The 23,115-nt window shown below is 39.3% G+C and overlaps 2 protein-coding genes and 1 pseudogene across 15 annotated transcripts in view; 1 reads left to right on the top strand and 2 right to left on the bottom strand.

Moving 5' to 3' along the window:
* Positions 1–16,036, top strand: part of TEX10 (testis expressed 10) — a 53,179-nt gene extending 37,143 nt beyond the window's left edge. For 5 of the 6 annotated variants that reach the window (XM_057720203.1, XM_057720202.1, XM_057720206.1 and 2 more), the window contains 4 exons: positions 8,086–8,166; positions 9,846–10,027; positions 14,343–14,553; positions 15,819–16,036. In XM_057720203.1, the coding sequence (XP_057576186.1) occupies positions 8,086–8,166; positions 9,846–10,027; positions 14,343–14,553; positions 15,819–15,932 (588 nt within the window). In that variant the 3' untranslated portion in view covers positions 15,933–16,036. Of the gene's footprint in view, positions 1–8,085; positions 8,167–9,845; positions 10,028–14,342; positions 14,554–15,818 lie in introns of those variants that run through there. The other variant, XM_057720207.1, reaches the window with a different exon arrangement.
* The window catches only part of INVS (inversin), a 188,419-nt gene that overhangs the window by 19,794 nt on the left and 145,510 nt on the right, over positions 1–23,115 (bottom strand). For 7 of the 9 annotated variants that reach the window (XM_057720190.1, XM_057720192.1, XM_057720200.1 and 4 more), the window contains one exon: positions 15,778–17,635. The exons of the other annotated variants lie outside the window; for them this stretch is intronic. In XM_057720190.1, the coding sequence (XP_057576173.1) occupies positions 17,529–17,635 (107 nt within the window). In that variant the 3' untranslated portion in view covers positions 15,778–17,528. Of the gene's footprint in view, positions 1–15,777; positions 17,636–23,115 lie in introns of those variants that run through there. 9 annotated transcript variants of the gene reach the window in all.
* Positions 20,305–20,877, bottom strand: LOC130844115 (translationally-controlled tumor protein-like; annotated as a pseudogene).

Below are 23,115 nucleotides of genomic sequence, written 5' to 3' on the forward strand. Positions count from 1 at the left end.
GCGTATTAGTTCTAGGATTTTTTTCTGTTGAGTGTTTCACATTTTCTACAAAGAAGACTATGTGATCTGTGAACAAAGAACAGCCAATGAATTTTAAGGTTTAGATAATGTGTTTTTTTGTTTGTTTTTGTTTTTAAATTTGGCAGTGCCTTTTTTTAAAAATTTATTTATTTATTTATTGGCTGCATTGGGTCTTTGTTGCTGTGTGCAGGCTTTCTCTAGTTGTACTGAGTGGAGGCTGCTGTTCGTTGTGGTGTGTGGGCTTCTCGTTGCGGTAGCTTCTTGTTTTGGTAGCTTCTCGTTGTGGTAGCTTTTCGTTCTGGTAGCTTCTCGTTGCAGAGCATGGGCTCTAGGTGCATGGGCTTCAGTAGTTGTGGCAGATGGGCTCAGTAGTTGTGGCTTGAGGGCTCTAGATAGAGCATAGACTCAGTAGTTATGGCGCACGGGCTTAGTTGCTCCGAGGCATGTGGGATCTTCCCAGCCGAGGGATGGAACCCGTGTCCCCCCTGGATTGGCATGCGGATTTTTAACCACAGCGCCACCAGGGATGCCCCAGATAATGTGTTTTTTATCTCAAAAACTTTTTTGGTTCATCTTCTGTCTCTCATGTTCATTTTTCTTTAGCTACATGAACATATTTATAATTGTTATTTCAAAGTTCTTGTCTGCTAATTGTCATCTCTGTTGATTGCTTTTTCTCCTGGCTTTGTGGCAGATTTTCGTGTTTTTAGCATGTCTTGTAGTTTTTGAGCGAATATTGGACAATGGAAACTTCATGCAGTGGATTTTGTTGTCTTTTAAAGAGTATTTTGTTTTGTTCTGGCAGGCACTCAAATTATCAGCTTTATCATTAGAGTCTTGTTTTTAAATTTTGTTGGGGTGGTTTATTAGAGCAAGTAGCCTTTACTAAAGCAAGGATTGGCAAACTGCAGCTGATAGGCCAAATCTAGGTTGGCCCTGTTTCTGCAGCATCCTTGCGGTGTTTACATTTTTTTTGACAGTTGTTAAGACAGGAAAAAACCCCAAGAATATGTGGCAGAATCTGTATGTGGCCTGCAAAGCCTAAAATATTTACTCTTTGGTTCTTTACAGGAAAAGTTTGCTAACTCCTACCCTAGTGCTAATTTAGCCCTACTGTTAATATGTTCTCTTTCTGAATATCAGCTGAATGACCTGGGTGTTCTGTGAAGACACTCAGTTCTGGCTGGTTAGAACTCAAACATCTCTGTGCCTTGTGTGAGCTTTGGGAATTCTTTTGCTCACAACTCTGCTGCTTCTTTGGCCACATGGATTTTCATCACCCAGTGCATGTACAGCTTTTTATTCATCAGCATACCTGAGGCGACTAGAGCTGTCTCTCAGGTAAGGAGGATACGAATTTGCTTTGTCAAATGGCCTCTCTTGGAGGACAGAGAATCCATTCAACCTTTTGACCATCTTGCTGAGCTGAATTGAGAAAATAGGAGATTCAGAGGGCCTCCGAGGCTCTAATCTCCTCCAGCATTTCCCAAATTCTTAAGCTGCAAAAGCAGAGAGGCTTAACGGCTAAGCCAGCAACCTCTGTAACTCATGGTCCTAAGTAAGCAATGGTTAGCTCAGGTTCCTGGCCTGGAAGTGGTTCGGGTCTTCAGTGTACACATAAGCTCTCATTGCAGACTCTTGAAGGACATACTGTAGTAATGGGGACACACACACCATGAATATGGAGGAAAGGAGAAATTCACCAGACAATTGCTGAGGACCTCTGAAGACATTGGAAACTATAAAACATTACTGAGAGATATTAAAGATCACCTAAATACATGCAGGGATATATAATGTTCCTGGACTGGGAGACTCCAATATTGTACAAATAATAGTTCTCTAAGTTGATCTATAGTATAGAGTCAGTGTAATCCACATCAAAATCAGAGCACATGTTTTTGTGGAAATTGAAAAGATGGTTCTAAAATTTATATTGAAATGCAGAGGAACAAGAATAACAATAAAGTGTTGAATAAAAATAAGGTCAGAGGGCTTGTCCTGTTAAATGTCTATTATAAAGCCATGGTAATTAAGCAGTTGGGATAATAGGAAGAAGGAAGTAGGGTACAAAAGGACTCTGGATACAGACATGCATCCAGTACTAGGGAACCTATTGGTGGTCTTTAGAAGCAGCTTGGTTGAAGTGAGTTTGTCCGTGCCCCATCCCCTGCCCCCTCCCCACAACTGTGTACAAGGAGTGGAATAGTGGGGTAAGGAAAGAGCCCCAGAGAAGAGGCAGCCTGTCTCTTTCATATCTTTTTTATTATTCACTGAGAATAGTTGAGACATGGCCTGCAGGAAACAGGTAAGATGTAATCTGCCAAAAGTAAATTTGATGACACTTTCTTAGAACATTGAGCCCAGTTTTGTAGTGTGAGTATATGGAAATTTTCATTCTGTAAGTATACTCTGTGATGTAATTTTATTGATAAGTGAAAGCATCTCTTAGTCTGAATTTTAGTGTTTTAATAATTATAATTTCTTTCACCTGCTTTTTTTTAACATTTTAATATAGCATTAAAATGATTTTATAAAAAGTGTTAGGTGTATGATATTTCTGTATATATCCTGATAAAATTAGGTAGAAAATACTTCAATCTAGAAATTAAATGTACAAAACCTTCTTAAGAAAAATAAAGGTTTTACAATAATATTCCAATAAAGAGCTTTAAAAATAAATACCTCTCAAAAAAAGAAAGAAAAATAAGGAAGTTTTATAATTTTAAAAAAATCTTTTAATTTCCACATTGTACCAAATTACCATGCCTGTTCCAGAATTGTGCAGTGTGAGGTCAGGGTTCTGATGTATGCAAGTTTCTGTTAACACTGTAGTTGCAAAAGTGAGGACTGCCTGTATATGTGTGTGTTTGTGGCTGTATACATCTATAGGTTTATATTTTTATTTACTTATATTTTGAAACAATTTCAAACTTAGAGAAAAATTACAACTACTGTGCAAAGAACTTCTGTTTTCTTAGACTATTTGACATATGCCCATAGCCCGTACTTTAGCAAACAGGCAGACCTTGTTTTATTGCTCTTCACTTTATTGCACTAAGAGATACTGTGTTTTTTACAAACTGAAGGTTTGTGGCAACCCTGCATTGAGGACATCTGTCGGTGCTCATTTTTCCAACAGCATTTGTACACTTCCTGTCTCTGTGTCACATTTTGGTAATTCTCACAATATGTCAGACTTTTTCATTGTTATGTTATTTCTCACAGTGACCTGTGATCAGTGATCTTTGACATTACTATTGTGATTGTTTGGGGCATCATGAACTGTGCCCTCATGAGATAGTGAACTTAATAGGTGTTGAGTGTGTTCTTACTGCTCCACCAGCCAGCAGTTCCTCTTCTCCTCCGGCATCCCTAGTCCCTGAGACACAACAGTATTGAAATTAGCCCAGTTAGTAACCCTACAGTGGCCTCTGGGTGTGTTCACGTGAAAGGAAGAGTTGCACATCTCTTATCTTTAAATCAAAAGCTAGAAATGATTATAAGCTTAGTGAGGAAGGCATGTTGAAAGCCAAGATAGGCTGAAAACTAGACCTCTGTGCCAGTTAGCCAAGTTGTGAATGCAAAAGAAAAGTTCTTGAAAGTAAAAGTGCTAGTCCAGTGAACACAGGAATGATAAGGAAGTGAAACAGCCTTATTGATGACATGGAGAATTTGGTCTGGATACGAGATCAAACCACCCATGACATTCCCTTAAGCCAAAGCCAAATCTAGAGCAAAGCCCTGACCCTCTTCAATTCTATAAAGGCTGAGAGAGGTGAGGAAGCTGTGGAAAAAAAGTTTGAAGGTAGCAGAGGCTGATTCATGAGGTTTTCAGGAAAGAAGCCATCTCCATAACATAAAAGTGCAAAGTGAAGCAGCTGTTGGAGAAGTTGCAGGAAGTTATCCAGAAGATCTGGCTAAGATAATTATTGAAGGTGGCTACACTAAATAACAGATTTTCAGTGTAGACAAAACAGCTTTATATTGGAAGAAGATGCCATCTAGGACTTCATAGCTAGGGAGGAGAAGTCAGTGCCTGGTTTCAAAGCTTCAGAGAACAGACTGACTCTTGCTAGGGGCTAATGCAGCTGGTGACTTTAAGTTGAAGCCAACACTCATTTACCATTCTGAAAATCCTAGGGCCCTTAAGAATTATGCTAGATCTATTCTGCCTGTGCTCTGTAAATGAAACAGCAAGCCTAGATGACAGCACATCTGTTTATAACATGATTTGCTGATTATTTTAAGCCCACTGTTGATACCTTCTGCACAGAAAAAAAGATTCCTTTCAAAATATTACTATTCATTGACAATACACCTGGTTACCCTAGAACTCTGATGGAGATGTACAGTGAGATTAATGTTTTTTTCATGCCTGCTAACACAGTATCCATTCTGCAGTCCATGGATCAGGGAGTCATTTAGACCTTCAAGTCTTATTATTTAAGAAATATATTTTGTAAGGCTGTAGCTGCCATAGATAGTGATTCCTCTGATGGATCTGAGCAAAGTAAATTGGAAACTTTCCGGGAAGGATTCACCCTTCTAGATGCCATTAAGATCATTTTTGATTCATGGCAAGAGGTCAGAATAGCAACCAAAATGAGTTTGGAAGAAGTTGATTCCAACCCTTATGACTTTGAGGGGTTCAAGACTTCAGTGGAGGAAGTAACTGCAGAGGTGGTAAAAATAGCAAGAGAACTAGAATTAGAAGTGGAGCCTGAAGATGTGATGGCAGGAATATGACATGAGTGATGCTGTGGTTTTGTGATTACATCCTGTCAGGTGGTACAGTGGTTTTGATTTGTCCTATTTGAGGTTCACTTCAGTGACTTGAGTAAGTGGTATTTGTCCATCTTCTCCAGTTTTTACTTTTCCTTCTTTGTTTTTTTTTTTCTCTCTCTTTTTTTTTTCTAAAATTTTATTTATTTATTATTTTTTGGGGGGTACACCAAGTTCAATCATCTGTTTTTATACACATATCCCCGTATTCCCTCCCTCTCTTGACTCCCCCCCCACCCTCCCTCGAGTCCCCCCCACCCTCCCCGTCCCAGTCCTCTAAGGCATCTTCCATCCTTGAGTTGAACTCCCTTTGTTATACAACAGCTTCCCACTGGCTATCTATTTTACAGTTGGTAGTATATAAATGTCTGTGCTACTCTCTCGCTTCGTCTCAGCTTCCCCTTCACCCCCTCCCCCTCCCAAACCTCGAGTTCTCCAGTCCATTCTCTGCACCTGTGTCCTTGTTCTTGTCACTGAGTTCATCAGTACCATTTTTAGATTCCGTATATGTGAGTTAGCATACAATGTTTGTCTTTCTCTTTCTGACTTACTTCACTCTGTATGACAGACTGTAGGTCTATCCACCTCATGACATATAGCTCCATCTCATCCCTTTTTATAGCTGAGGAGTATTCCATTGTATATATATGCCACATCTTGTTTATCCATTCATTTGTTGATGGGCATTTCAGTTGCTTCCATGTCCTGGCTATTGTAAATAGTGCTGCAATAAACATTATGGTACATGTTTCTTTTGGGATTATGGTTTTCTTTGGGTATATGCCCAGTAATGGGATTACTGGATCATATGGTAGTTCTATTTGTAGTTTTTTAAGGAACCTCCAAATTGTTTTCCATAGTGGCTGTACCAACTTACATTCCCACCAACAGTGCAGGAGACTTCCCTTTTCTCCACACCCTCTCCAACATTTGTTGTTTCCAGATTTTGTGATGATGGCCTCCTTCTTTGTTGTTAATAATATTTTATGAGGAGATGCTTTGAAACAGTGTGAATATCCCATTCCTTTTTGGTCTTCTAATTTATTCATTTATTTCTGTTAGTATGGTTTCCTATATTTTCTGCTGGGTTAAAATTCCTTACTATCCTTATTAATTTTGATACTCTCATGTTTGCCATGGTCACCTCCTGGAAGCTGACTTCTTTGTTCTTTTGATATGTCCTCATTTTTCTCTAAGTATGGTTGACCCTTGAACAACACAGGTTTAAACTATGCTGGCCCACTTACATGCAGATTTATCTCAGTAATAATACTGTAATACTTCCTGACCCATGGTTGGTTGAATCTGCAGGTGTGGGGAGCCTCAGATACGGAGGGCCGGCTGTTAAGTTACATGCAGATTTTCGACTGCACAGAGGCTTGGCACCCCTAACCATCCCCCTTCCCCCTGACATTGTTCAAGGGTCAGCTGTACTTCCTTAATTTCTTGTACCACAAATTGTTTCAGATTCATGTTGTATTTTCCCTGTCCCAGTCCTGCAATCAGGTATTTCTTTAAGAAGCCCAGTTTTCCTTTAAGTGGAGAATGGATTTTAGAAACCAACTTCTGGACTCTTAAGCGTAATCACTGCTATTAGATGTTGCTGTTCCCAGACTGTCCGTGAACAGAAATCAGGAATTCAACATCACAGGGTTCATTCTAGTTGCCTGCTTTTCCTCTTGTACCTGCCTTTTCTGATGGTGAGAAACCTGACTTCCATTATACGTAATATATTTACCTACTCGATCAGTTCCTTTGTCTGCAATCAGTCTCCTTTTGTTGCCACCCCTTTCCCGTGCAGGTATCTTCCTTATCCCGTTTGAACTCTTGGAGACAGTGTGCTTCTAATGGGTAGCCTGCTCTGGGCCGCTGCAGCTCTCCCACCCACTCTAGTGCTGATGTCTATCTTGGCCTCATTCAGTGGCTTTTGAACAGAATTCTTCAGGAAGGGGAGGGGGTCAGAAGGGAAGAGATTGAGTGATATTTATGTATTTATGTATTGGTGTGTTGGGTGTTCATTGCTGCACGAGGGCTTTCTCTAGTTGTGGTGAGCGGGGTCTACTCTTTGTTGTGGTGCATGGGCTTCTCACTGCAGTGGCTTCTCTTGTTGTGGAGCATGGGCTCTAGGCGCACAGGCCTCAGTAGTTGTGGCTTGAGGGCTCTAGAGCACATCAGTAGTTATGGTGCGCAGGCTTAGTTGCTCCTCGGAATGTGGGATCTTCCCAGACCATGGCTCGAACCCGTATCCCCTGTGTTGGCAGGCAGGTTCCTAACTACTGCACCACCAGGGAAGTCCTGACCATTTATTATTGAATGGGCTTTTCAAATATGATTTCCCTTTTATGAATGAAAATATTCACTACACTCATTTTGAAGTAGGAAAATGGCATAGATATATGTTGTTTACATTGTTACCTGTAGGTTTAAAAGAGAAGACAATTGCCGGGTGGTATCACTCTACAAGAGGTTTTATAGAGACATAATGCATAGAGCTGTTGATTTTTGAGGATCGACTGACTGTCACTTGAATTTATCTTGACTATTTTTTCTCTTTTTAGAGTGATAGTCTTCTTTCCACCAGTCTTATCTTTGTCTCTCCATGGGATTTTTCTGCGTATTTAATTTTTTGTACTGCATTCCATCAACTTCTGGAGTTGTTTTGTGGTTCTCTGAAGGGCAGCATCTTCTTCCCTCTTGTTTTCTTGAGAACTTAGAAAATTAAAAATACTACAGATTTGATTCCCACCTCATTCATATTTTTCTTCTTTTCCTGTTGTCTGTTTTCTTCCTTTTATCTTCAGGGAATATGAGGCAACATTATAATTAATTTGAACATGGTATTGGTATGTTCTGGATCATAAGTTTTTTTTGATGATATATTGTTCCACCAAATGGGAGAAGGCTTTTGTCTGCCCTTTGTTCACATCACTGAGATCTCCCTCTTGTAGTACTTAGTTAATAGAAATGTAGTCTCTACTTTGGTAGATTTTAAGCTACTCGAGGACTGTGGGACAGAAGAGTTTCTCATTGTTTCATTCCTATGCATAGCACCTGATAGGACTAGCTCAGTGCTCAGTAAATGTTTAATAAATGAATTATTTTGAAAGTTAGCCTATTTATATAGGCTTGATTGTTTGACATTTGCATCTTTAAAGTCATTTTTTGTTAAGTTTCCTTTTAATATGTAGAGCAAGTAGATTTAAGAAAAAAACAAACTGTTGAACCTGTTTCTGACCTAAAATGTTCTGATTTGGTACTGGTTTTCTCCTTTTCTGACAGACAGTTTGTCACAATTTATTGGTTATCCCTGCCCGAAGCCAAAGCTTTGACATCCTGCAAAGTGCCATCAGTAAGCATCTGGTAAATATACTTAAAATTTTTTTCTGTTACACAAAAAGCATAGAGACTCATTGATTGAGTTTGCCATAATGAAGGAGAGAGTGAGTGTCCAGAAATCTAAGCTTTATAATTTCATGGCCTCAAAAAAAAAAAAAAAAAAAAAAAAAAAAGAAGAGAAAATAATTTCAGGGCCTCTCACAGCATGATGCAGTGGTGAGAACTGAGAAATCTTGGTGTTTTTCTTGGCTCTTCCTAGTTAATTCTGTGACCTTGGGAAAATCCCGTTTCCCCAGGATCTTATTACTTTTCTACATCTTAGCAATGAAAGACCTTAAAATTATACCTCAGGTCCTTCTGACTTAAAATGTTTTAATTAACATGTGCCTGGTGTCAGTGTGTTGGGAATCCAGCATCCAGACTGGGGTTCAGTTTCCATCTAGAAGGTTTGAGGTGTAAAGTAGGGATGTCACCTCACAGGCTCAAGGCCTGGTCAGTGGAAGCAGTGAGCTCAGCCATGAAACTGACTTGTCTTTTGGCCAGTGGGTGTCTCTTGTTCCCACTGGCATTAAATTCTCATTAGGTATGCTTGGGTTTTGCTTTTAACTTCCTCCAGCATTTACACTTTGACCTTTGGCTGTTTTAGTATAATAATGTACTACAGTGCAAGGGAGGGCTCCAAAAATTTATCTTCCAGGGACTTTCACTTGTTTGGATAATTTTATAGGCACATCCACACCCCTTTTTCTTTACTTCCCTCAAATTGGAAGACAACTGCTTTAAAGTCTCAGTACTCTTTTCCCTCTGCTATCAAACTTCAGTCTTTATACATTGTGTCTCCAAAGATCCCCATCTTTTTTTTTTTTTAATTCCACTCCAGAAATTTATGCCCTCCTTTGACTGCATTCACTATTCTAGTAAAAGATCAATATGCCAGTCAGTCTTGGCCACTTTTTTCAGACAGCCTGGTGGAAAGGTTAAGACCTCAGAGCCTTTATGATTACTCAGCAGTAGTTTGCAGGAGATTTAAACCATGTATACGTGCAGTTACAAGTTAGGGTCCACCTTAATGACAGTTCATACAGTAGAGTCCAGGTGAGTTAGCATACCATGATGTCCCTTATCCGGGTTTTGACACAGTGAAACTGTCAAGGGTAAGTATAGTATTATCTTATTCCAGTACAGGTATTTTCCTTAGCTGTGTCTGAATGACTGGTTAAATCAAAGGGCAGGGGAAGGGTAATTGTAAAATGAACTCTGGTTTGTACATTTAATTACCTGGGGGTGGTGCCAGATATTAGAGTTTTCCATTCTGAATAATCTAAAGATCATGTAAATGTTGGTATCAAAATTTTCTTTGGATGCATGAACTAATCCTTTTAAAGTAATGGTATTTCTGGCCATCAGTAGAAATCCTAAGATCTAGAAAATTTTAGGAGACTTTGTCATGAAGGGGAGGCAGTGGATTGGGTTAATACTATTTCTTGAGTTTGCATATTTTCAGAGTCATTTAATGTAGCAATTAAATTCTCAAAGGAAAACAGGACCTTAAAGGTGTGGTAGGTGGCATGGCATGTATCATGTATATACTAGTTTCCACCAGTAGTGGTGGAAGGTTTACCCTCCAGGTAATAGTGTTTGGTTTTATCCTGGGGAGAGGGGCTGTTGTAAAGAGGTCATTAATCTAATTTTTCTCTGCCTAGGTTGGGTTGACTGTAATTCCTGACAGCACAGCGGGCTGTGTTTTCGGTGTTATCTGTAAGCTCCTGGATCATACGTGTGTACTTAGTGAGACTCTACTGCCATTTCTGGCTTCTTGTTGCTACAGTCTTCTTTATTTTCTGCTCACTTTAGAGAAAGGAGAAGCAGAACATCTAAGAAAGAGGTAATAATTTTGTATTCTTAAACTTTAATTTTTTTCTTACTTGTTCAACTCCCCTCAGTAAGTCAGTGCAGTCAATCCGTAAAAGATATTTCCAAAGTTGAATTCTCTTTTAGAGTTTGTATAAACCTAGCTAGCTTTTTCTTTGTTCTTTTATGAATTCCGTTTGTGATGGGGTGAGCAGTCTTAGTTTTTGTTTTTTCCTTTAAGCTACAAATTTGAAAAGTTAGATGGCATTATAAAGTTTCTTAAGAGCTTTCCTTATTAACTTTGCTATAGACCTGGCAAGGAAAAAAGTCTACTTTTAGAAGGATGGCTTATTAGTACAAGCCTTTTTATTTTGTTTTGGGCTTCATTAGAACTAGCCAGCATGGAATTTTAAATTCTTGGGTTTAAGGAAATTGCTCTAAGAGACTAGTGTTTTTAATTAGTACTTTTGCTCCTGTATAATTTCTTAGACTAAAGCTTCAGGGACAGTATAGAAGATTTCAGTTTAATTTTCGAAAAGTGTTTTTATGCTTATGTTCTTACTGGTATGCTGTTAACAGTTCATTGCAGAAGTTTTTTTTTTTTTAAATCTAACAAATGAGCAAATATAAGAAAATAAAAATCATTCTATCACTTTGACATTTGCATTTCAAGTCTTTTTTGAACTTTTAAATGTCATAGGAATATATCATGCATATGAGTGTATAAAACATCTAAATAGTTTAAGTGGATAGTCAGTTTATACTCGTTAACCAGCCTCCAGGTTCAGAAACAGAACATTGTCAGCATCATGCACTCTCTCCACGAACCTGCCACAGTCACATTTCTCTTCTGCACCCCCAGAGATCACTTTTGTGTTAGTCACCTCCTTGCCTTTTTATTTAAAAATTGTATGTACATTTATAAAGTTTCATTTTTGTTTTGCGTATTTTAAGAATTTGATATAAAAGGAATCATACTATATGTATTTCTTGTAACTGGATTTTTTTTTTAAGCTCTTTATTGGAATATAATTGCATTACACTGTTGTGCCAGTTTCTGCTGTACAACAAAGTGAATCAGCTGTATTTATACATATATCCCCATATCCCCTCCCTCCCACGACTCCTTCCCACCTTCTCTACCCGACCTCTCTAAGTCATCACCCATCATTGAGTTGATCTCCCTGTGTTACGCAGGAGCTCCCCATGAGCTATTTTACATTTGGTAGTGTATATGTCAGTGCTACTCTCTCACTTCCTCCCAGCTTCCCCTTTGCCTCCCCGCTGCCGTATCCTTAGGTCTGTTCTCTACATCTGCATCTTTACTCTTGCCCTGTGTGACTTGATTTTCATATCATTTATGAGTTATTCATGTTGATTCAAATTTGTATTTCATTCATTTTTGTTTCTCTATAGCTGGAGTCAGCACATTCCTTTCTGTAAAGAGTCAGTGAATATTTTAGGTTTTTCAAACCATAAAGTCTCTTGTCAGAACTACTCAGCACTGCCCTGGTTGTATGAAAGCAGCTTTAGATGATACATAAATGAATGGGTGTGGCTGTGTTCCAGTAAAATTTTACTTACAAATACAGGCTGTGAGCTGGATTGGCTGTGGTCTAGTACCCCTGCTCTTTAGTATTCTGTTACATGAATGTACTATAACTTATCCATTTACTATTGACAGACACTTGGATTTTTTTCCACTAAGTGTGGTGTATTTAAAACTTTGTAGATTTCACTGTTAATATCCTGTAAAATTTACACATAAACATAGGTTTGATGGTATTTTTTCTTATGCATCATCAAACTGTATCTGAAAGGTCAAGAAAAGGCTTTGTAAATAGCAAGGAACTTCTTGGGGTTCTAAAAATTTTATAATGAGCATCCCCCTTTATGAAACGTATGTTGCTGTTTGTCATTTTCTGTCACTTGAAATATAGCCTCTTTGTGATGCACTTTGATAAGAAGTTTCAAAGATCTTTTTTAGTTTCTTATATAGAACATCCTGCTTTGACTTTATGTGGTTGGACTGAACAAAATTCAGTGTATTTAATACATTTTGCCTGTTTAAAATCTGTTTTAAAAGTGTTTTGTACTGGGTATTGGCAAGTTTGATGTGCATCTCTCAGAATGACATTACTTAGTCACAAAGAAGCGTTGGCAGCCAGAGTCTTGGGTATTTAAGTTTCCCTTTTGGCTGCTCCTACCCTCCTACAGAAGGTGTTTGTGAGATTACAAATAATGAGAGTGCCAGTCAAACTACTGGGAGCTTTTGATTTCACAAGTCCTGACTGAAAAATTGGGCTTGACCAATTTGACGTATTCAAAACTGTGGCCACTGTACTTTGAAGAAACTATTCTGTTGTCTTCTGGACTCATTGTTACTAATGAAAAACATCTGCTGTTCAACTGAGCCCACTTGGTTTGTAGGTAGTAATCTATTTTTTCCTACGGTTTCACTGTTTTCGTTGTGTGCAAATCAAGATGTGTCCTAGTGTAGGTTTGTTGTTATTTATCCTGTTTGAGACTTAGTGTACTCCTTTAATCTGAAGACTTAATGTTTTTTCTTCAGGTATGGGAAATACTGTTTTTATTTCTATTATCTCCCCCACTGTTTCTGTTCTCTCCTAAAAACTCCTTTTAAACATAGGGAGCTTCTCATTCTGTCCTCTCTTAACATCTTCCACTTTGCTAATTCTTTCGTTTAACCTTTTATTGAGTTTTTATTTTATTAGCTATTGTTTTGTCTTTGATCTGTTTTTTTACTCGGCTCTTTGTCCTTCTTGTTTATTCTTGATTTGTTGGTTACAATTCTTGTCAGTTTTTTTTTATTGGTGTTACAGTTCATTTAGAGTGGTTTAGAACCATTGCTTTATGTTGAGCTAAAATCTCAAATTCATTGCTCCTGGTTCTGTCCTTTAAACAATTTATAAAGTAAAATTATATTTGTGCATAACAACTCTTAGAAAACCCTAAGAATGGCTCTTCAAATGGTATTGCTTCCATTGTTTATGGTACCCCAGGTGTCTCTTCTTTTTGGCCTGACAGTTTAATTTTGGTGTGTGACGGTGGAATTCTAAACTTTACTCATCCATTCAGTACACTTGTATTTGGTATGATATAGAATCCATAAGCCCTTTTAGCACTTCTGATCCACAATTATTTGAAATCCACTCAAGTTCAAGTAGAAAATGAATCATTACATGTTAGATCATTACAGAAGTTACTTATTTTAAAAAGAAAACCATGGAGTAGGAATTGTGGAAGTAGGAATTTGAAACCTAGCAGGAACCAAAGTAGCTTTCTCAGTTTTCTTGATTGCATAGCTATCTCTGTGTGCAGTCTGGCTTTTTCTTTTCTCCTTGCACATGGCTGTCCTAACCTGGCTGTATGTGAGTCTACTGGCTGAATAAAGTCTCTTCAGATAAGAGAATCTGGTTGGCTTAGAATGGATTCAGTATTCACCTTTGATGCAATTCTTGTATGTGGAGTTGGGGTGGGGGTCAGATGGTGAAAGGGTGGCTGCTTCTATGTCTGGAGGTAGTCAGGTTTTCTTCGAAAGACTTGGAACTGGGAGGATTATGCAGTCTTGGTAGAGAAACTGTAACAGACTAACGTCAGATCCTTTAGCAGCCAGTGGATGTCTCCTCCAAAAGGATATTGCTCCATTTAATTGACACTTCTAGAATGTGGTTAGGCCACTTACCTCTATCATAAAACATGTTTGCTCCTGTTGTATAAAGATACCAAAAGAATGATGCTCACTGAAATCTGGATGTACCATCTCTGGCCTATAATAGTCCCCTTACTGGCTATTTTCTCCAATCCCTTTTGGTTCCTTGTGAGCACATCTTTCTCTGCAAATCTGCCCTGTTCTAACTCATTGAAGAGGCTCAGAATCCAGGTCAGAGGCTTAGAGTTTCATGAAGTTCTTTTCTTCCCTTTTTACCAGGGGGGTATTCTTACTCTTTTGACATTTGGTGTTGTGTAGTAGACAGCTGAATAATGTCCAGTGGTAGAGAACAGTATGCATTTACAGATCATCCTGCTCTCCAGTGAATTCCGTGTTAAATATGAGCACTAAGGTCTCAAGAATGTCTTGTTAAATACGCCTAGGAAAATGCTGGTTGCTAGGCTCCCTGAGATCCATAAAGTAGGGGAAAGCAGCTAATTCTTCACTGCCTTTGCTTATTTAGCTCCGATGAAACCCAGCTATTATTAGTTTTGGTTTGTGGGATTTTATCAAAAAATACCGTGTTTGTTAAAAGAACACTTTCAATCTTGGGAAGTATGGAAAGGGCACTTTTCCTGTGTGTGTTGGTTCCCTGACTCATTTCTCTGTTCTGTAGGGACAAGCTGTGGGGGGTCTGCGTCTCCATCCTGGCTCTCCTGCCTCGAGTCCTCAGGTTGATGCTGCAGAGCCTGCGGGTGAGCAGAGCTGGGCCTGAGGAGCTGCCAGTTGTGGGCCAGCTGCTTCGCCTGCTGCTGCAGCACGCACCCCTCAGGACTCACATGTTGACCAATGCCATCTTGGTGCAGCAGATCATCAAGAATATCACAGTAAGAAGCACAGAACAAGGGGTTTTTACTGTTGGTACTAGAGTCGTGGGCGAGGGGGGGTGCTCTTTGGGGGGCCAGGGTTCCTGCATTGACAGACTCTTGGAATGAAGCCCACTGCGGTCATTTCTTAGTGCTTCCCCTGCTGTCTAGTAACTGACTGTCACTTGACCAGGGGGGTGACTTTGATCCCAGAATCAGTACTAAAAGCCTTAAAATACGCAAACTGAATTAAGGTGGCAGGCAGCTTAGTTGGAAAAGATACAGGCATCACAGTCACTCCTTACCTGAATTGTGAAATAGATTCTGTTAATTGTGATAATTTGGCAATTTTTTTTTTAAACCTATCTGGGGTTTTTTTCCTAGCTGTAGAAATGAGAATAATAGCAACTTTATTGGGTTTTGGTGACCATTAAATGAGATCATCCAAGTAAAGTTTATACTGTAACTGACATTTATTAAGTGCCCAACAAATGTTAGCTGTCATTAAGGAAATTCAGCAGGAATAAATTGCAGGCCTATTTCTAGTCACTTAGTTCACTGGAGAGGGGGAGGAAGTTGGAAGTTGCAGGCTTCAGCCTTGCCTCATGATTGGTTCTCTTTGTTCACGTGGGGCAGGCAGCTCTGTTTATTAAGGATTCCTTTGGTGGTTTTGGTTTGGGAGAGTTAAAGTGAGGTTTTTTTGTATAGGTCTTTGATTGGAGGGGGTTATCAATTGGCATATAATAATACTTCAGAGAAATATAGCTTATACATGCATATAACAGGATATATTCTGAATTTTCTTAGTAATGGAAGAGGATGCAGAATTCAGAAATAGAAGGGAAGGAAAATCAAGAATTTGGATTATTCCAAGGTTGAAGAATCAGCCCACCTCTATAAGAATGACAAATTGAGACCTGTAGAATAATTATTCTCAGTTGATGTTAGTGCAAAAATCATGAGATTCTAGAATGGAAAGGGGTGGAATGGAATTACAGAGTGTAGGGGTGGGTAATGGTGAAATTTCATGAGTCCCTAGTAAATGTGGGAGGGAAGAGACCCAACAAGAAACTGGTAGCACTTGTACTTGAGGATGAAACTGGGCATTTTAACTACCTGTGTTAATACCTCCTTAATAGGTTCCCCTTTTCATTGAGATTTCCTGTGATAATTTATAGATGAGGATACTATTGCAAGGGACTCTTAAGATCTTGTTCGGGTGCGAAAAAAACCATCAGGAAGCAGTTTTGGTACAACTCTCATATTACTCTTGTTTTTCTCTGCAGACATTGAAGAGTGGAGGTGTTCAGGAGCAGTGGCTCACAGACTTACATTATTGCTTCAACGTGTACATCACTGGGCATCCCCAGGGACCCAGCGCATTGAGTACAGTGTATTGAAAAGTCACTGTGGTACCTCTATTTGAAATTGTTTATTCACATCTAATTTTGAAGAGAGACTGATGTAATAAATGTTTGTCATTAAAGCTGAACTTTTAAAGAAATTGCTTATGAACTGTCCTTTGCACTGAAATAGGAAAATACTGCTTGGGAGTTTCCGCTGATGCACAGGCTGGCTTCCTGAGCTAGCATGTGATATGTGGTTACAGGTATTTTATATTTCATAGCTAAGTATGTATAAAGTACAGAGTGATGATATGGTACCTTCTACTGTACACTAAGAAATCAGCTGAATCTTTGTGGTCCCATCTAGACAAACCCCATTCTTTGTGTTCTCTGCCTCAGTTCATTCAGACAGCAACAAACTAGTTTTTGGTTTGGTTTTCTTTGGGAGTGGTTTCTTCTCACTGTGGAGTTGCATTGTTTACAAAGGATCTCTAGCAAGATTTCAAGACAGTGCTCCCGTTGATGTGGGTTTTCCTATACCTGATGGTGCTTGGTCTGAGCTGGATAACTTAGAAAGTGAAGTCCAGGTAATGAACGCTTTATTGCTTCCAATCTCTTACTGTCAGGACAGGGGTGGCAGTAATCTTAAAGTGGAAGCAGTCCTAGGAATATTTGTGAGCCTAATATGCTACTGTTTCTGCCTGTCTACATTCCTAGTAGCTTTGCCCTTAAAAAATGTGAAAAAGCCCATAATCACTGGATTTTATTTAAACCAGGTGTTCTTAGAGAGTTAGAATGCATAGTTAGCACAGTTTCCTGTGCTAGAGGAACAGCGTTTTGACAAGATTGCTCACCTCTGCAGGTTAGGCAGAAAGCACACGTGGAAGGTTAAGGCCTCAGTTGGCACCCTGTGCCTGAATGGTCTGGTCTGTAGACCTGCCTGACTGAGGTCTTGGTGCTGTGGCACTGCTGCTGGTGCTCAGCAGAAGGAACAGCGCTCACAGAGAGGACGTGGCAGCAGCCTGTAGCCTCCGGAAGCTGACACGGGAACTGTAAAATGTAAGCAGGTAACAGAGTCTGACAGTTTCTAAAAGCAAACACTGGGTCATAACTCTGGTCTAAAAATTAAAACTGATGTTGTTGGAATGACAGGATGTCGTGTCTGTAATGAAGTCCATTGCATTAGATTCCAGAAAAGTAGTGAACTGAAGGCAGCTGCTGTGGGACAGGCTCCTCCCCATCTCATTTAGGTTCTTCACTGGAGCCAACAAACCAGGCTTTTACCAGCGGGTGGGGAGAAATCCCAACGCAGCAGCATCTTTAGTGCTCACTTTCTTTCTTTTACTTAGACTTCACTGTTATTAGAAATTCTCTTTTCCAGCCACACTGACTGACGTGGAGGCAGACAGGCAGTTTTGCACAGGTATAGTCTATCCTGGCCCTTTCAGTGCAGGCTAGGAATTTACAAAACAGTGCTGTGTAAGAGCAGAAAGAAAACATTTCTTTCAGTCGTTAACCACATTTTCAGGCTAATAAGGCTTTGGGCATGGGTATGCTAAAGTCATTCCAAAGTGCAGAGGCTAATCAGAGAACTTGAACTCTGTACTAGGTATTGGAGCCCCTCTGGGCACAGTCTTCCTCCACAGGCAGTCAAAGCTTTGTCTTGTTTCTTGATGGGTTAGCTGATTGCAGGTTATAAGAAAAATTCTTTGCTCTTCCACTGTTCTCAAGGAGGTGTATACACTGCAAGTTGCTCACTGTTAAAAATAAATACAGATAGATATTCAGATTATTAATTTTAATGCTGAAGAGAAGAGTTCATTGGTGGGGAGGGAGAAGGGTTTAGGTTTGGACTATCCATGGGGCTATGTAAGGTGATGGCTGGTTTACTGTAGAGACAGGATGATAGCCCTGTGTTTTCCATCCTCTCAAAGATACCTGACGTCGCTTTAAGGAAGAACTTGACTTGCGAGGGGGTAGGTGCTTGAGGAGCTAGGACTGGAACCTAGGTCTTCAGTCTACCTGGAGTAACTGGTATGATACTGCTTTCTCTGTGCATCTCTCTAACAAGACACAAATATATACCTATCCTTTAACTTTCCATGTGCCACATACTTGGCTATAGTCCATTCTAGAAAATAGGTTCTTGTAAAAACTATTTAGGTGATAGAATAATAGGCATATCAAACTTGAAGTGGATTTTTTAAGGACTTTTTATGACTTTGAAATCACAAAGTTACAGGATGCTACAGTTGGAAAACTTTAGCAGTGCACTTAACCCTCTAACTTAACAAAACAAATGGGGACACTGAGGCCCCGAACAGTTATGAGACCTTGCTGAGGCCATATTGCTGATGTTGCTCCTAAGTTTCTGTGGAGCAAAGAAACAAACGTGAAAGGTGAGTAGTTTTTAAAAAACTACAAAAATATCTCTCTCTTCTGGTTTTATTACTGTTACTTTAACAAAGTTAAAGTGAACTGTTTTGGAACTCTGGTGTGTTTGTGGCTGCCTTTGCTGTATCAAGTCTTGAGCTCTCATCTGCATACGCCTCTGTAGGTGGGCAGGGATATTCTGCATTCATACAAGGGGGTACTGTTTTTTAGTAATCACTTAAGCCATGGTTATTCCATTCATTGGAATGGAATTTTTTAGAGTAAGTTGTTTTATTTTTTTATTTTTTTTGTATTTTATTTTTTTATTTTAAGCTCTTTATTGGAATATAATTGCTTTACACTCTTCTGCCAGTTTTTGAGGTACACCAGAGTCAGCTGTATTTATACACATATCCCCATATTCCCTCCCTCCCGCGACTCCCCCCCACCCTGCCCGTCCTGGCCCTCTAAAGGCATCACCCATCATCGAGTTGATCTCCCTTTGTTACACAGCAACTTCCCACTGGCTATCTGGTTTACAGTTGGTAGTATATATGTGTCTATGCTACTCTCTCACTTCGTCCCAGCTTCCCCTTTGTCCCCTGCCCCTTGGCCCCAACCTTGTGTCCTCCAGTCCATTCTCTGCATCTGCATCCTTATTCTTGGCTTGTCACTGGGTTCATCAGTACCTTTTTTTTTTTTTTTTTTGTAGATTCCATATATATGAGTTAGCATACAATATTTGTTTTTCACTTTTTGGCTGGCTTCACTCTGTATGACAGAATCTAGGTCTATCCACCTCATTACATATAGCTCCATTTCATTCCTTTTTCTAGCCGAGTAATGTTCCATTATATATATATGCCACAACTTCTTTATCCATTCATTTGTTGATGGGCATTTAGGTTGCTTCCATGTCCTGGCTATTGTAAATAGTGCTGCAATAAACATTACGGTCCATTTCTTTTTGGATTATGGTATTCTCTGGGTATATGCCCAGTAGTGGGATTACTGGATAATATGGTAGTTTTATTTTTAGTTTTTTCAGGAACCTCCAAACTATTTTCCATAGTGGCTGTACCGACTTACATTCCCACCAACAGTGCAGGAAAGTTCCCTTTTCTCCACACCCTCTCCAACAGGGGATTTGTTTCTAGATTTTGTGATGATGGCCATTCTGATCGGTGTGAGGTGATACCTCATTGTGGCTTTGACTTGCATTTCTCTGATGACTAGTGATGTTGAGCATCTTTTCATGTGTTTGTTGGCCATCTGCATGTCTTCTTTGGAGAAATGTCTATTTAGGTCTTCTGCCCATTTGTGGATTGGGTTATTTGCTTTTTTGGTATTAAGCTGCATGACCTGCTTGTATATTTTGGAGATTAATCCTTTGTCCGTTGCTTTGTTGGCAAATATTTTCTCCCATGCTGAGGGTTGCCTTCTTGTCTTGTTTATGGTTTCTTTTGCTGTGCAAAAGCTTTTAAGTTTCATGAGGTCCCATTTGTTTATTCTTGATTTTATTTCCATGATTCTAGGAGGTGGGTCAAAAAGGATCTTGCTTTGATGGATGTCATAGAGTGTTCTGCCTATGTTTTCCTCTAGGAGTTTTATAGTGTCTAGCCTTACATTTAGGTCTTTAATCCATTTTGAGTTTATTTTTGTGTATGGCGTTAGGAAGTGTTCTAATTTCATTCTTTTACATGTTGCTGTCCAGTTTTCCCAGCACCACTTATTGAAGAGGCTGTCTTTTTTCCATTGTATATTCTTGCCTTCTTTGTCAAAGATAAGGTGCCCATATGTGCTTGGGCTTACCTCTGAGTTCTCTATTCTGTTCCATTGATCTTCCTTTCTATTTTTGTGCCAGCAGTACCATACTGTCTTTTTTTTTTTTTTTTTTAGTTTAAATGCATTTTATTTTTAGACAACCTACATGACATGTTTTTCTTTCTCAAAAACAATGCCTCCACTACAAACAAATCAACGTCAAAATGAAGAGCTCAAGATGCCATCAGTCCCATTTGTCTAAGTCCTGGTGTTGTGTGGATGAAAAGCAGCAACCAGCCAGTTACGACCGAGCAGGTGATAGATCCAAAGTAACAGCCAAATTTGTTAACATTTTTCCATTTCTAAACCATCCTTAAAGAAAATCACATATGAGGTCACACCATCCTCACGGTAGTCCAGCAGAGCAACCATGCCATGTGGATTCATGTTTTCACCAATAAAGAACTGATAGTTTTTGAAATTAGCAAGGATGTGCTTGATTTGTTCTGCAGCCCCTGTCATAAAAGGTTTTACTCTTTCTGGTCTCTGTTCTTCAAGCTTTCCTTTGATTGACTTCATGTAATCTTTGATGTACTTCTTGTAGGCTTCTTTTGTGAAGCTGGTTTCCTGCAAGTGATGGTTCATGACAATATCGACACCAGTGACTACTGTGCTTTTCGGTACCTTCACCCTCAGGGCCTTCAGCGGAGGCATTTCCACCAATGAGCGAGTCATCAATGTTACCCTCCGTCCTACCGACCATCTTCCCCTCCACCTCCAGACACAGCCTGTCCACAACCTCCCGGATCTTGTAGATGCTGGAGAACATCTCATCATGGCTGATGAGGTCCCGGTAGATGATCACGATGGCAATTGGAGGGAGATGACGGTGGCACTACCTCACTAGGAGCCCGGAGCTCAGAGTGAGCGCGGTGCAGCCGGAGCGGTGCTCGGGGGGAGGGGGGAGTGGGCGGAAAAGGCCGACTCTGCCGCTCCCCAACCTCATACAGAGGGCATGTCCCCCTACGTCATTGCCCGCTGCCAGTACGATACTGTCTTGATCACTGTGGCCTTGTAGTATAGTTTGAAGTCAGGAAGCCTAATTCCACCAGCTCCATCTTTCCTTCTCAAGATTGCTTTGGCTATTCGGGGTCTTTTGTGTTTCCATACAAATTGTAAGATTTCTTGCTCTAGTTCTGTGAAAAATGCTATTGGTAATTTCATAGGGATTGTGTTGAATCTGTAAATTGCTTTGGGTAGTACAGTCATTTTCACAATGTTGATTCTTCCAATCCAGGAACATGGTATGTCCCTCCATCTGTTTGTGTCATCTTTGATTTCTTCCATCAGTGTCTTAAAGTTTTCTGCATACAGATCTTTTGTCTCCTTAGGCAGGTTTATTCCTAGGTATTCTGTTTGTTGCAGTGGTAAATGGGAGAGTTTCCTTAATTTCTCTTTCTGCTCTTTCGTTGTTAGTGTATATGAATGCAAGAGATTTCTGTGCATTAATTTTGTATCCTGCTACTTCACTAAATTCATCAATTAGTGCTAGCAGTTTTCTGGTAGAGTCTTTAGGGTTTTCTGTGTATAATATATCATCTGCAAAGAGTGACAGTTTTACTTCTTTTCCAATTTGGATTCCTTTCATTTTCTTCTCTGATTGCTGTGGCTAAAACTTCCAAAACTATGTTGAATAATAATGGTGAGAGTGAACACCCTTGTCTTGTTCCTGTTCTTAGAGGGAATGCTTTCAGTTTTACACCATTTAGAACGATATTGGCTTTTGGTTTCTCATATATGGCTTTTATTATGTTAATTTCCTTCTGTGCCCATTTTCTGGAGAGTTTTTAATCATAAATGGATGTTGAATTTTGTCAAAAGCTTTTTCTGCATCTATTGAGATTATCATATGGTTTTTATCCTTAAATTTGTTGATATGATGTATCACACTGAGTTGCATATATTGAAGAATCCTTGCATCCCAGGGATAAACCCCACTTAATCATGGTGTATGTTCTTTTTAATGTGCTGTTGGATTCTGTTAGCTAGTATTTTGTTGAGGATTTTTGCATCTATATTCATCAGTGATATTGGCCTGTAATTTTCTTTTTTTGTGACATCTTTGCCTGGTTTTGGTATCAGGGTGATGGTGGCCTCATAGAATGAGTTTGGGAGTGTTCCTCCTTATGCTATATTTTGGAAGAGTTTGAGAAGGATAGGTGTTAGCTCTTCTCGAAATGTTTGATAGAATTCTCCTGGGAATCCATCTGGCCCTGGGCTTTTGTTTGTTGGGAGATTTTTAATCACAGTCTCAATTTCCATACTTGTGATTGGCCTGTTCATATTTTCTATTTCTTCCTGGTTCAGTCTTGGAAGATTGTACTTTTCTAAGAATTTATCCATAGCTTCCAGGTTATCCAATTTATTGGCATATAGTTGCTTGTAATAGTCTCTCATGATCTTTTGTATTTCTGTGGTGTCAGTTGTTACTTCTCCTTTTTCATTTCTAATTCTGTTGATTTGCATCTTCTCCCTTTTTTTCCTGATGAGTCTGGCTAATGGTTTATCAATTTTGTTTATCTTCTCAAAGAACCAGCTTTTAGTTTAATTGATCTTTCCTATTGTTTCCTTCCTTTTTCATTTATTTCTGATCTGATCTCTATGATTTCTTTCCTCCTGCTCACTTTGGGGTTTCTTTGTTCTTCTTTCTCTAATTGTTTTAGTTGTAAGCTTAGGTTGTTTATTCAATATATTTCTTGTTTCTTGAGGTAGGACTGTATTGCTATAAACTTCCCTCTTAGAACTGCTTTTGCTGCATCCCATAGGTTTTGGGTTTTTGTGTTTTCATTGTTATTTGTTTCTAGATATTTTTTGATTTCCTCTTTGATTTCTTTAATGATTTCTTGGTTGTTTAATAGTGTTGTTTAGCCTCCATGTGTTTGTATTTTTTGCAGTTTTTTTCCTGTAATTGATACCTAGTCTCATGGCATTGTGGTCAGAGAAGATGCTTGATATGATTTCAGTTTTCTTGATTTGTGACCCAAGATGTGATCTATCCTGGAAAATGTTCCATGTGCACTTGAGAAGAAAGTGCATTCTG

Source organism: Hippopotamus amphibius, chromosome 2, assembly GCF_030028045.1.
Source record: "Hippopotamus amphibius kiboko isolate mHipAmp2 chromosome 2, mHipAmp2.hap2, whole genome shotgun sequence".
In the NCBI taxonomy this organism is placed as follows: domain Eukaryota; kingdom Metazoa; phylum Chordata; class Mammalia; order Artiodactyla; family Hippopotamidae; genus Hippopotamus; species Hippopotamus amphibius.